This window comes from Saccoglossus kowalevskii, chromosome 15 (assembly GCF_978046115.1).
Source record: "Saccoglossus kowalevskii chromosome 15, keSacKowa6.1, whole genome shotgun sequence".
In the NCBI taxonomy this organism is placed as follows: Eukaryota; Metazoa; Hemichordata; class Enteropneusta; family Harrimaniidae; genus Saccoglossus; species Saccoglossus kowalevskii.
Window position 1 is genome coordinate 4,893,047 of NC_140655.1, and position 14,670 is coordinate 4,907,716.

General features: G+C 32.4%; 1 protein-coding gene across 5 annotated transcripts in view; it reads right to left on the reverse strand.

Annotated features, from left to right (window-relative positions):
* Nucleotides 1–8,651, reverse strand: part of LOC102803866 (uncharacterized) — a 50,870-nt gene extending 42,219 nt beyond the window's left edge. For all 5 annotated transcript variants that reach the window (XM_085508637.1, XM_085508636.1, XM_085508639.1 and 2 more), the window contains exon 1: nt 8,311–8,651. In XM_085508637.1, coding sequence (XP_085364763.1) covers nt 8,311–8,521 — 211 coding nt within the window. In that variant the 5' untranslated portion in view covers nt 8,522–8,651. The remainder of the gene's footprint in view (nt 1–8,310) is intronic.
* Between the last annotated feature and the right edge of the window lie 6,019 nt (nt 8,652–14,670).

The following is a 14,670-nucleotide window of genomic DNA, read 5'->3' on the forward strand; positions in this document are numbered from 1 at the left end:
AAAATGTCATCACCTAAACTGACACATCATCACTAAAATTGACACATCATCACTAAAATTGACACATCATCACTAAAATCGACACATCATCACTAAAATTGACACATCATCACTAAAATTGACAAGTCATTAACAAAGTTAATACATCAGTAAAACCTAATACAAATGTTATGTTTCATAATCATATAGTAAGACAAACAATGTATTAGCCACCATGGCTAAATCTAAGTCCTGATAAGTTCTGTGATACACTGTACAAGTGTCATTAATCAGACAGTGGTACAAGTAGTTTACACTGACTACTGTATAGAAGCTTCAATATTAGTTGGCTTGTATTTTCATATCACTCATATCTAACCATGCATGCCTAAAACCAGTAAATATGAAAAGTAAACAACAACATGTATCGTTACAAACCAGTGAATTTTAAATCTTGTGAATATCCTAGCAATATCTAAATCCACTAAACTTAAACACTGACTATTTCCTCATCTACAGTTTATAGCAAGTCTCGATGGGAGGTAAGTATCAGGTGTTTGAAAGTAATAAACTAAAACTGTCAATCATACAGTTGGAATTTATTTGAAATCATCCAAGTGAAAATAACAATTGACTTCCATTACATAATCAGTAGCAGATAGCTGTGTGTGACCTCATCCTACAGCTGACAGCTCTGTATGACCTTTGAACTCATGGATGATCTAGGTTTTACTAATAATTGTTATTATTACATGCATGCGTGTCTATCTTAGCAAGTAGGTAATCAACTCATACAGCCATGCATTAAAGAACCATTTATTTGATGCATGTAATATTGTGATAACTTAACCTTTGTGACACCAAATGAGTAAACACATGGCAAATTATATATAATGTATTAATTATTCACTAGTTTATAATTTCGCTATATTTCGTTGATAAGTAAAATGTGTTAGATAAAATCCACATGAACAATGTAAAAGAACAATATAATTCATTTTTTTCGTGAATATGCTCAAAAAGTTTAAATTGTGAAATTAAATGCCAATGAAAATAGTGTATGTTAACAGTTAATACAGCAAATGTAATTTTGGTTTACAGGGTTACAATTTGTTTTCATAAATTTGCAGCGAACTGAGCTAACAGTGAAATCAAGCCTTATAATATGTTGATTACTTGACAACATGTCACCAAGAAAATGATACTTCTCTATAATCAAGAAAGGAATGACATAATGAAAGTATGTGATGACAAACTTGTGCACATAAATGTGTAACCATTAATTTTATTGGGGAGGGGGGAAGGGGCTCATTTGCAAAATACTACGGTAGTAATAGTGTGTGCCATAAGCACTTCAGAAACATGAAGCGTCTAACTACCCCTTTTTCACTAAAATTTTAGTGTATGCTCCGGGGAAATTTTGCGCCAGTGAATTGCTCACAAGCAAACACTTGCCTATAAAAATACAAGGTCTACGAGGTGAGAGATAATATATAACCTTTTCACCACCAGTACCTCTTTTCATCACAGATTACAAAATAGTCCTGTTTATAGTCTACACTTTCCTTCAGGAGATTGGGACAAAAATAGACAAATTTTTGGAGTAAAAATTGAAAAATGACTCAAATTTTGTCTGTTGGCTCCAAAATTAGGGTGTATTTCCAGAATATAGAGAAAAATGTTGGAAGAAGTCAGGTTGTGAATAGGATAAACTACATTATTTCTACACACAATAATAAAATAACGATATTTCATTATTAATGAAGATTGTAAAACAAATATATAATTTGAATGGGACAACCAGTTTTGCTTCACTGAAATATAAGTTCAATATTCTAAATGTCAGATACATGGTATCTAATTTGCATATTAATTAATAATGTCTACTGTAAAATACTTTATTTTAGCTGGAATTAATTTTTGCTGAAAAGACTTTTTGGGTGTTTTGTATGGAATTTATTTTCACTGATTTTTGACAAGTTGAATGTAAAATATAGGAAAAAAGGTATATTTGCTGGATTTTATTTTCAATGAATCATTCCTTCAGCGAAAATAAAGTATTTTACAGTAATTTGCAAATTACTATATTTTGAAATATGAATAGTACAAAACAGGTTTAACATTCGATGTCATGTGACCGGTAATCATCCTGTTTTTTTTTGTTTTTTTACATATTACTAGAATGCTGTTTTCTCATACTCCCAGTAAAATTATAGATGTGAGAATTATGCAAATTATGTGTTGAACTTATGTCAAACTGATAGAAATGGAATTTTCCCATTTCATATAACAGATATGTGGTATGAAACCTACGCTCTATACAGTACATGGAGAATTTTTATAAAATCATATTGACAAAGTAATTAGTTTTCAAATGAATCCCATATGGACACAGAAAATCTCATTTATCTCTATTAATCTCACTGGTATGTGGAGGATGCGTGTAGTCAGTTGGGTTAATTTATTATTTCCATTTGAGTGTGTAATAGAAAATCAAGTTCAATATATGAAAATGTCAAAACTAGAATTGATTTGTCACTGGTCTTTGCAGATTTTTGCAGCTCACTAAACATTCTCTTTTTATCAATTAATGTATAATTTATAATATGTTCATTAATGTATCATTAATGTATCATTTTATTTTGAAAGTTTGAGAAAAAACAAACATTACAATAATTTATTAAATGAATGGCAACAATAATTGATAATTTCAAATAAATAAATTATGACAAATTTATAAAAAAAAAAATTTACACATAATAGAGCAATTTTATTTAGATCATAGTGCGCCCACATGTGCTGACACGACTCAAAGCTGTCTGCTTCAATACAGGAAACAGCTGTTATTTAATATATGCTGCTTTTATTTATAGATAATTGACAGTCAACAAAAAATTATAATATCACACAGTGTTGAATTGTTATGTCAAGAATATCTTTTATATTGCAAATTCAGCTGTGCCTACAGCTTGTACATTGATTATAAATTTTTTTAGTAAACCACTTAATCAACTTTTGGCACAATCTACAAAATGTTTTTGTACAGTCTGCTATTCCCCATATGTAATATTGATAAAAACTGACAAACATTTTGATCAAAAACTAAAAGCAATATCTGAAACTGTTCATTTGGCCCAAAATGATAATGAAATTTAGTGAAAATTTTACAGAATGTGAAAATATTTGCACAGAATTTTGGGTTGGAAAAATAGCTAGCACTCGGAGTTAATGGATGACAGTGTTTTTGCAGCAAACTATTTTAGGTATCTAGTCATCATGGTGATCAGCTTTTGTCATAATTTTAGAAACAAGCAGCCTCCAGGCTGAGATAGCTCTGCTGCTACCAATGCACAATTCAATTAGAGAATTGAAGATATCCACAAAAAATGAAACAAATCTGAGATCAACCCACCTTTAGTACCTATATGTATAATATCAAAGCAGTTACAAACAAGAAGTCAAAAATATCAATTTTTATCAAAAATTACAAAAATATTTATTAAAATTAGGGAATTGAATACATCATCATGAAATGAACAAATCTGAGATTGGTCCTCCTGGTTACCTATATGTATAATATCAAAACGGTTATTAACAAGAAGTCGAACATATCACTTTTTACCAAAAACGACAAAAACATTCATTAAAATTATGAAATGAACAAATATAAATGAGGTTTACCCAAAGCAATCAGAAGAGGTCTAAAAAGTAAAATGTGGACGTGGACGCCACCGCCAAAATCAGACAATCACTATAAATGTGATTGTCTTCACTCAATAAAAAATAGAATTTTCAATTGAAACTGAAACAAAAGCAAAATTTCCTAACACACTGACTTTTATTTTTGTTCACAGCCACAGGATGGAGAATGCAAAAAAATTAAGAATATTGTTATGGGAGTAGCAATTATGATGAAATGTTTGTTTTTTTCCCAGAATACACCATTATACATGCAGTTATATCAGTAATGTACTGGTATACATTTACACAAATAACCAGTTTTTAAATTTGTACTCTGAAGACAATCAGAGCTTTATTGGCGTCGTGGGACTATTAAGTGAAGATCTAATGATTGGTGGTAAAAAAACCCACAAATGTCTGCCATGATTCTGCCAATGTAGTAATTTCTAACATAAAGAGAATTCTTGCAAATCCATGGATGCTGGAGTGATATTCAAAAGCGCAAGCAGCATTTATTCAAGCACACGATCAATGAGTGTTCAGAAATGCTGAAAAGTATTGATATTTAAATAATTATTATACATACTTTGCTGTTTACACCGTGATAGTTATAACTACATGTATAGACGGCATCATTATACAAGTAACATTATTAAAGAATTCTCATTGTCCTCTTAACATAAATGTACCAATAAAGCCGGCTTTTAAAAATGTTGGAGAGTGAAAAATAGCTTTTCCTAAAGCATTGAGGTGAGTTATGGGAGTAATTTTATTGCATTGAAAATTAATTTTTCATGTCAAAAAAAACGAAAAACACAGAAAAATAGAAAAAATTTTTAGCAGTGAAAACTTCTATGCATTGTCGATGAAATTTTGCCTTCATGAATGCCATAAAATCATCAAATTTCTAGCAGCGAAGTTGAATCCATATAAGCATGGTTAAGACTATACTGTAAATGCATTAATTTTATTCACTGCGTTTTAATTTAGATATTTTTGTTGATAAGTAAAATTTGTTAAATTAATCCCATATGAACATGTAAAATAACAATAGAACTCATTGTTTCTCTGCTAAGTTTGTGAACTTTAAACCCGGTGAAATTGCTCAAATTTATCAAAACAGTGAAAATACCAGTGAAAATAGTTAACACTTGTTTTGAAGAGACCTGCTTCGAGTATTGGTCATAAATTATTATAGAAACTCTACTTACAAAGATGATACCTATTCTCACATGCCTGTTTGTCACTTGTATTCAGTTTGCTATATTTGAATTTGTACAGAAATTAATTTATTCTGATTCTTTTCTTTTTATTCTCATTACTGCTTTTTTAACATATCGCCCTGCTGACGCCATTTTTTTCCATTTCATCTGCAGTATCTATGCAGGATTTCGACAGACGTTATGCTAATCAACCATCAGTTGTGACAGAAATTAGAATTATTAGTTGCGTCAAAACAAATTTAATAATCTGTGTGGGTCAGTTACAGGTGGTATCAGCTTTAGAGGACACAGTTCAAAATGAGCTATATTTAGCAGGCTTTCAATACATTTTGTAGAATATAAATACTGTAAAATACTTTATTTTCACTTGGAATTAATTTTCGCTATTTTCGCTGAAGGAATGGTTCAGTGAAAAAAAAAATCAAGCGAATATACCTTTTTTTCCTATATTTTACATTCAGCTCATCAAAAATCAGTAAAAATAAATTCCATACAGAACACCCAAAATGTCTTTACAGCAAAAATTAATTCCAGCTAAAATAAAGTATTTTACAGTATTTATATTCCACATATTCTATTATATTATATTTTCTCTTCTACAGTAAAGATATAATATAGAATTGGGGAATGTTTTTTACCATTTCAAATGTTTTACAACTGATTCACTTACGTGAAGTCAAAGTCTACTGCAATAATGTTAACTGTATGGCATAATGTTTGGCGGAAATTTTCAATACAATATAATCACATTCGTAATCACTATTCACTGCTGTTCAGTAATGACTGCAATATTTTCTTCCAAATTCGAAGGTTTTGTACACCGTTCATTAATAACATGATAAGTGGCAAAAAAAAGTATTTCAGCCACAGCCACAAAGTTTTCACACACAAAATCTGATGAACAAGTTGTTTTTTGTTTGGCCTTTCTTAAAAATAAATTATAGAAAAAATAGAAAATGGTGGTGTTCAAAAAATTGAATACACAAAGAATCAAAAAATGTGTTCATTAGTTTGTCCATATTTGTATGTATAAATGAACAATATCACATCTGACAGTAGTGAAATTTAGTCGTTTTACAAACCTGTACAAACCTGTTCTAAAGTGTAAAGAACAGGTTGAATGTGTTACATGTGTATGTCTTCCCAATTCAGAGAATGTGCTTCACATATTCAAACAATTCAGCAACAATGTAGCGCATGTCATAAATGCAATACCACCAACAAATACAAACGATCAGGCTCGAACAAATTGCGTAAACTTTTTATCGCTCATTGAATAACGACTACAAAAATACATAATAATTTTAAGGTACTGTACATGTAGCGTACATGTACTAGTAGTTGATACCATTAAAATGTATCACTCGTATTTCCTTGACTTTTACTAGGTGGTTTTATTTTATGATGTAATTCATAAAATCCAGAAAAAAATTTAGGATCACTAAACTTTTTTTGAACAAAAAAAGTGCCTTGAAAATGACCATTTTTGGGACATTTACCTTCGGTTTCTATGATAAAATGGTTTCATCAATCTCAAAATTTTGGATAAATATACATTTAGTTTAAGTCATCACCTGCGCATGCGTCAGTTTTTGAACAAAAAAAGTGCCTTGAAAATGACCATTTTTGGGACATTTACCATTGGTTTCTATGATAAAATGGTTTCATCAATCAGACATTCAGAATTTCAGACATAAAATATTAATTTTTTTATGAAATAATGCTTTAACGTGAATTCCTATAGAAATAGTTATAAAAAAAGGCATAGTTTGCCATATTTTAAGATTGTTTTTTTCTAAAAATTTTGTACTGAGTAAAAATGGCCAAAATTTCATGACACATGTCTAGATCAACAACTACATGCAATACTTTGGTACCAACAAAACATAATAATTGTTTTCCTCTTGTTCAATAGGTTACCAGGGTACATGTCTGCGAACAACCTTGAGGTTATCACAAGAATATTATGCATGATTTCGGGCAGTTTTACCTGTGTTATTGTTTTGGTATTCGTTAATACATTGTGTACTGTAAACATTAAATAAACAGCTTTCACTGCTAGGATACATGTATTTGGATATTTTGTGATTTGAGAACTTTATGGCATTTGTGAAGACCAAATTTTGACAAAGTCACTGACACTTGTATGTTTGGAAATTAAAAATTAATCAATTAAAACAGTTCACAGGAAATCTGTTGAACATGTAAAGTTACAATACAGCTCCCTGTGTCACTAGAAAATGTGTGAATTTAAAATCCAGTAAATTGTGATATCAAAATGGTGAAATGAAATATAGAGGGAAAAGTAATAATTTTACTGTGTGTATGATACACAAAAATGAGTAAATATTTAAAACATAAAATTAACAAAATAATAGTGATGGACTACCAGATATTTCTCTATTTTCAGAGGTGGGGCTAATGTGGAACACCAGTCGAAGAGCTGGTGAAAACAGCACTAACTCAGATTTGAGACAATCCTGAACAACCAAATTTAAATATGTTACACACGTAGGGGAATTTTGCTACACATGAAATTCTCATCTAGACAAAGTACATTTTTTTGAGAGTTTTTGACTGTTGGTTTCATTGGCTGTGGTTGCCAGGCAGTGAAAATGCCTGGATGTTTGCTCGCAAAAATATGGCTATAAATCAGCTTTTTAAATTACTAGAAAAAAAAAATGTTTTAAATTCTGAAATTACATTTCGGCTGACATAACATATTTACTAAATCCAAGCATGCAATTACTTTTTACGATGGCAAGTTATTGTGATCAATTTGAAAAATTAGTTATCGGCTCATATTTAATAATGCATATATCCGTAAATGTACATTTCTGTTTAACGAGCACTATAAATACCAAAAATTGCGTTATGTAGAAATGAGACACTGATCTGAAATGAAGCTTCATTTGAATAATGTTAACATTCGTTAACGTCGGCAAATATGTACATTGCAAAATTCCCACATTCATATTTATAACTATCACAAGCTACTATAAAACTCAAAGACACCAGGGAACCCACCATAAATAATGCAGTTTATTTACTCCACTACACTATGGGAACCTTTCATTGAACAATATCTACCTGTAAAAACAGTATGTAGTGTATATTGCACAATTATCATTGATTAGGGGTGCTCGGCTCTACGATTGAAACAAAAATGCGTCCAAAATTTATATAAATTTGTACGCCAGCTTAATTATTTAATTAAATATTAATCGTTATATTTGCATAACACGGTAAGGTCAGTAACATTCGACTTCCGGATATGAATTGTAAACACAACATGATTGGGCATTGACGATCGAGGCAATAAAAAATGAGCGAGTGGTGGGTTCATTTGAAAGCGTTTTACCACCGCGGGAACCCCAGCGCGCATTCAATAGGTGTACATAACAATATATGCATGTAAAAGTCTTACCTTGCAGCTGTGCTGAAAGGGATTCTTGCTGCTGTTGATATTGTGATGCCCTCGCTTCGGTTGTTTTCAACTTTTGGTTGACATCATTGAAAAGGTAAACGCCGTACCCGACACAAACAAGTATACCGACGAATAAAAGAGTCTGCCACACATTTTTATGCCTTCTGCCACCAACCATGACTATATCCTCGTGTGCCGTATACGCTTGCATGTACTAAATCGTCTAAGTCGGCATTTACAACAAGGTTTACGTGCCCTAGTCATTAGAAGTTACACGTCGGCTCCATATCAATATGGCGGCTCACAAGTACGTTTGGTCGTTATATCTTGACTCCACTGAACTGTAACAGGCGTGGCTGGCGTAAATTGTATACTGGTATATTATTTCCAGTTGTTATCGAATAAATAATGTGAAGTATGGTATGGCGGCGTCATTAAGCAAAACTTAATTAACCTCCTGAAACCAATTAAAAATAATTAACAATAAAACATTGTAAATTAATTCTTAATGTAAATAGTGGAGCAACCAACGTAGCCAGGCTTCCACCTGTTTTGCAGGCTTCAAACAGATGATGAAATAGTGACTAAAAATAAACATAATGCTAGAAAACACATTAACTTGTGAGCTTATCGACTAGGCATTCATTTAGACAATGCCAGAATACAAAATTAAACAGTGAGCATTGGACATAATAATACACATGGAATATGTTTGGAGAGATATACCCCAGACCATTCGTCCCGGTGTTATCGCTATCGCCACACGATAACTCCGGGACGAATGGTCTGGGGTAGGAGAGATACAATATCCGAAGAAAAAAATTGTTTAATTAAAACAATATTTCCAAGGTTTATAAGAACTGTTACCAAGTAAGATCTCATTATTTTTTTAGATTTACCAAGAAAAAGATTACAAGAAAATATTACAATACGAAAATACGAAGTCACGCGAAATGAGAGTTGACCATAAAATGCCAGACAGGCGTACACTAATACAAATGCGTGCGTGTGAAAATAAATTTCGTGTTTTTTTTTTCTTGATCCCTTTGATTATTCGCAAAGCAAGTATAAAGTGCGTTTCCCTCGAGTACAGTGGCAATCTTGTTTTCGTTGTCTCGACACGGTATGCACTCTCTTGGTCGAGCAAACTTCGACGTTCCGAAGAACTGGGTGAGAACTAACTAAACAACTCAACACAACCAAACGCAGAAGTTTATTATAGATTGCATTTCCCGTCAAGGGCCTAGAAATGAAACATATCTATTTGTCATTTTTCATAATTACTACGACTTGCTTATATAAGTCCTATAAGTATATAAGTCGAAAAGAAAATTAGGAAAAAGATAGCGAAAATAGTTAAAATTATAAATAATAGAATGGTCGCAAAAACACTGCAGCATTTTCTCACACACGAGGTCGATGACCCCTGTTTTTACTAATGCCAATCGTTTATAATATAATAATCTCCAAGTGAAAAAAACATCTTTAAAAGGATTATTATTTATTGAAGCAATAAAATTACCAAGATTACATAGTACATTTACGTTATTCTAATTTCAAAAAGGAATCATTATGGTAGTCTCTGATTTCGAAACATTTTACACTGCGTTGTAAAACCAACAACGCCACACGTGTCGTATTCAGAAAGAAAACGTCAACTTTGAATATATTTCTTGATTTACAACAATGCCAACACGTACATACATTGATTATGTTTTAAATTATTTATCACCTAAATATTTATGATTCCAAGACAACTGTTATGATGCTAGTGCAGTGACGTAATCATGATCTCTACGGAATAAGTCGACCAGGGAAAATCTGATTGCTTTGAATATTATACATTTGGATTTGAATAAGACTGAAAGCAGGTTTTTTTTTGTAAATTGTATACATCTATTTATGAACGAAAACTAGAATGTGTCCTATCCACATAAACAATAGCATTTACATTTGGGAGATTCATAAAAAATCCGTAGTAATTTCCAAAAGAAAGACACAAGTAAACCGACCACCATTTCTTCGTTTGATCACCGTCCCTCAACACCGTGGTTTGATTAAAGTTGGGTAGTTTAATTTATTATACTGATGACGTACCTATCATATCAAATAATCACTCTGTGTCACACCTCCACAAGATGTAGGATGTCGTACGGATTTGCATTAGACAGAAAGCTGTTGTCGCTTGTATAATGTTTAAATGTATTTTATGAACAAAAACACGCGCGGCGTGCGTGCTCATTACATAACACTTTTCAAAAAAATCTAAAACTCACACAAAAGTGTTCAGTGAATACAGTTTTCGCGAAGAAGGACACTAGTATCCAGAATTTCACGTAAACAATGTATTTTACACCCATTGTATTCGTCGTATGGGACCCACATCGATTACGACGCATCGCGATATGGGCGTTGACATCATCGTCATGCAGCGGAAGCTAATACCTCAGACATGATTTATAAATTCCCAAAATCTTATGTTTGAACGCATTCAATTTATTTCATTCAGTGGAAATCTGAATATACTTTGTCGTTTAATTTGCACGTATGTGCATACCAAAGTAGCAAGGATAATGACAATTCCCCAAAAAACTTATGTTTGCACGCATTCAATTTATTTCATTCAGGGAAATCTGAATATTTTTTGTTGTTTAATTTGCATATGTGTGCATAACAAAGTAGCAAGGATAATGACAATTCCCAAAAAACTTATGTTTGCACGCATTCAATTTATTTCATTCAGGAAAATCTGAATATTTTTTTTCGCCTAATTTGCATATATGTATGTGCATACTAGTACTGACAATCGCCGTGGAGACAGTCACAACTCCGTGGAACACAGTGGTACTGGCAACTGCATTGAGGGCGCTGCATACTTGATGCGCAAAGCGCAATGATAAACGAGTTATTGACTTTGGACATTACAGACGAACAGTAATAATAACACTTAACTCAGTCAACAAAAATGCGTGTGTTACAACATTTGGCATTACGCCCAGTACCTATAGGCTGTCGTTATGGCAGAAGTGTTCAACAACAGGTAGTCTGTTCTCATATATTATCATCCATGTAATTCTTCTTTCTTGTATCGAATGGACACACAGAGAAAAAGGTTGGATGTATGTGCTATGCATATTCAAGAAGCACCGAGAAATATGATTTTTGCTTACTTGATAAAGACACATTTGGCACCTTGTTACATTAATAAAAAAATGAAAACATGGCACAAAGTGACCAGACGCCTGTATATTTCAGCAGCCTCGTTTGCAAATATCAGTGGTATTTTGTAATACACCTTTCCAGTAAGTTGCGCCATCTATAACGTCAAAATGAGGTAGATGGAAGACATCATAGAGTCTATGATGAAAACATTGTCATTCAAAGCATTCGTCATTTAAAATGCCTAAAAATATGATTTTTTTTGGCTCGCTAGCGTCCCTTGCACGTACACACACCAGTTTCCATATTTCATCAAAAATTCACAAAAGTTTCGTTTATACTCTACACTTTTCTTCAGAAGATTGTGACAAAAAAAAACTGAAAATTTACTCAAATTTTGTCTGTTGGCTCCAAAATTAGTTCATTTCCAGAAATATTGAAGAATATAAGAAAAACGTGCAGAAAAATGTGAGTGAGAAAGTCGGGTGGTTAATACGTCATAGAAGCGAATCTTAACCAGAGGGCGTCACATACAAAAACGAATACTGCATGGTATATAGCTTTGCAAACGATTGCGAATGAAAATTGTCAAAACAATAGCAATATCTTAATAGGTTTATTTTACAGAATCGTAACTGAGTAAAAGAAAAATTTTGAAATCCAACATACTGCGTGCTGTAAATCCACTGTAGTAGGAATTATTTGGCGTAGTTCGCACCACATATGGCAGCATGTACAGGGGGGGGGGGGCAAGGGTTATTTTCGTTCAACGTAATTGCAATATTCGTAAATTGTAAAAAATAAATTCCGTAATTGTGTAATCACAGGCTAGACGTACCACGTAATCAATCAAATATTTTTTTCGTACACTGTAAAAATGTATAATTTTTCTCGGTACGTACAAGAATTTACATCCAAATAAAAAAAGTCGTAAAGAATAATAATCACCGTTTTATTCTGAAAAAATGCTTTTTTCTACGTAGTTGTTTGTGTAATCGTGTTAGATAGTAATAATTACAATGACCATGTCGTTTGGTTATTATGTTCGAACTCCCGATATATTGGAAAGTTACATCCGTACCGATCGTAGCAATCGGATCAGAGTTCACACTTAGGCCAAACTTTTTTTATTCCTTGTTTCCCGAGTTTTTATAAGGCAATTTGTTTGAGGAGGGCGGAAAAAATTAAATTAATTCCTTGTTTCCATTAGATTTGTGTGATTATCAAAAAATTGTAAGTGAGATCATTGATCGGAGAGAAGAAATGAAATACAATTTTATTCCATGTATAACCTTGTTTCTCATCTGCGCGAGACTTCGGTACTCACATTTTCACAGAAACTCTGCAGCAGATGTCAATGAAACTTGGCAGGTTGATGAACAAGTCTGTGTTACATGTGCACGTATTTTTTTTCCAAATCTGAAAATCCTAAATGGGGCTCTTTCAAGATTTTCATCTAAAATTACCTCTCTCTACTACACTGACAGAGCAACTGAGCATGCTCAGAATAATTGATATTGTTAAATTCAGATTCATGAATTCCTGATTCACAAGTTTTACCAAATGTATTCAATCGGTAGTGTATACTTTTCAGAACTCAGAACCAACTTTGCAGAACCTCAGAACCCAATTTCAAAATAGCTTCCTTATCATCGGAAGTCATCTTTTAGGTTATTATTAATATGACCACACCCCACCCAAAACATATGTAAATTAGCTAAATCCTATTATTTCCTTTGATCTCAGCAACCATTGAGCTGATTTTATTCAAATGGTAGGATTACACCTTGACACGAGCAGATGTGCTTCTGACAGTAATGGCCACGCGCTCCCAAAATATGCAAATTAGATCAATGCAGTTATTTGCTGATATCTCTACCACCACCGTGTCGATTTTATTCATATTTGGTATGATTCCACCTTGGCACGAGTAGATGTGCTTTTGGCAATAATGACCACACCCACCCAAAAATATGCAAATTAGATCAATGCAGTTTTTTGCTCTTATCCCAGCAACCATTGGGCCAATTTAGTTCATATGTGGTAGGAACCCCCCTTTGAATGAGTAGATGTGCTTTTGGCAGTAATGACCACACCCTCCCAAAAATATGCAAATTAGATCAATGCAGTTATTTGCTGCTATCTCTACCACCACCGTGTCGATTTTATTCATATTTGGTATGATTACACCATGGCACGAGTAGATGTGCTTCTGACAGTAATGACCACACATTCCCAACAAATATGAAAATTAGATCAATGCAGTTATTTGAACTTTGATTTGACCCAGGTCCTGGTAATATACTAAGACCTTAATTAACAAAGAAGTCATGTACATCAAGGTTCACTCAGATTTATGAATGCAATTTCTTGAGCAAGTATACATGTATGACAAATAGTTTTGTTGCACTTAGTAGATTCTGAACATGGGTCAGTGGAAGTTTTTAGTTGTCAGTACAAAACTAGGTTATGTGAAATCACTTCATGATGAATTGTACCCACATAGATTACATATTCATTCACCTGTTTGCAGATGTTCCTTAAATAACGGGGTCTGTGACATTCATGTCTTGTTCACCATTAATACTAGATGACACATAGCTATTAAAATCAAGACGAAATTCACATTAAATCATTAGGAAATCCACATTAAATCATTAGGAAATCCACATTAAATCATTAGGAAATCCACATTAAATCATTAGGAAATCCACATTAAATCATTAGGAAATCCACATTAAATCATTAGGAAATCCACATTAAATCATTAGGAAATCCACATTAAATCATTAGGAAATCCACATTAAATCATTAGGAAATCCACATTAAATCATTAGGAAATCCACATTAAATCATTAGGAAATCCACATTAAATTAAAGTATACAACTATGAGCAGTAATGTTTGGACAGCAGAAAATAGCTTAGGTAAAGCTTGTCTAGTCTCCTCCCGAATAATGACGGGGCTAAATAATCATTTTGGTGGGGGTTTTGTTAAGAAATAAAATTACATTTATACAATCTAATAGAAATAACAATAAATATAAAATTTATTATAAATGCAATAAACTCGGTTGACAATAAAGTATCAGATGGAAGTTGTTTTTCACCACAGGTATGTAAATAGAAAAAAACTAACTATGTAAGTTGGCTAAATGAGCTTTTAATGTTTTCTTGAAAGTATTGCGATTGGAAATATTTAT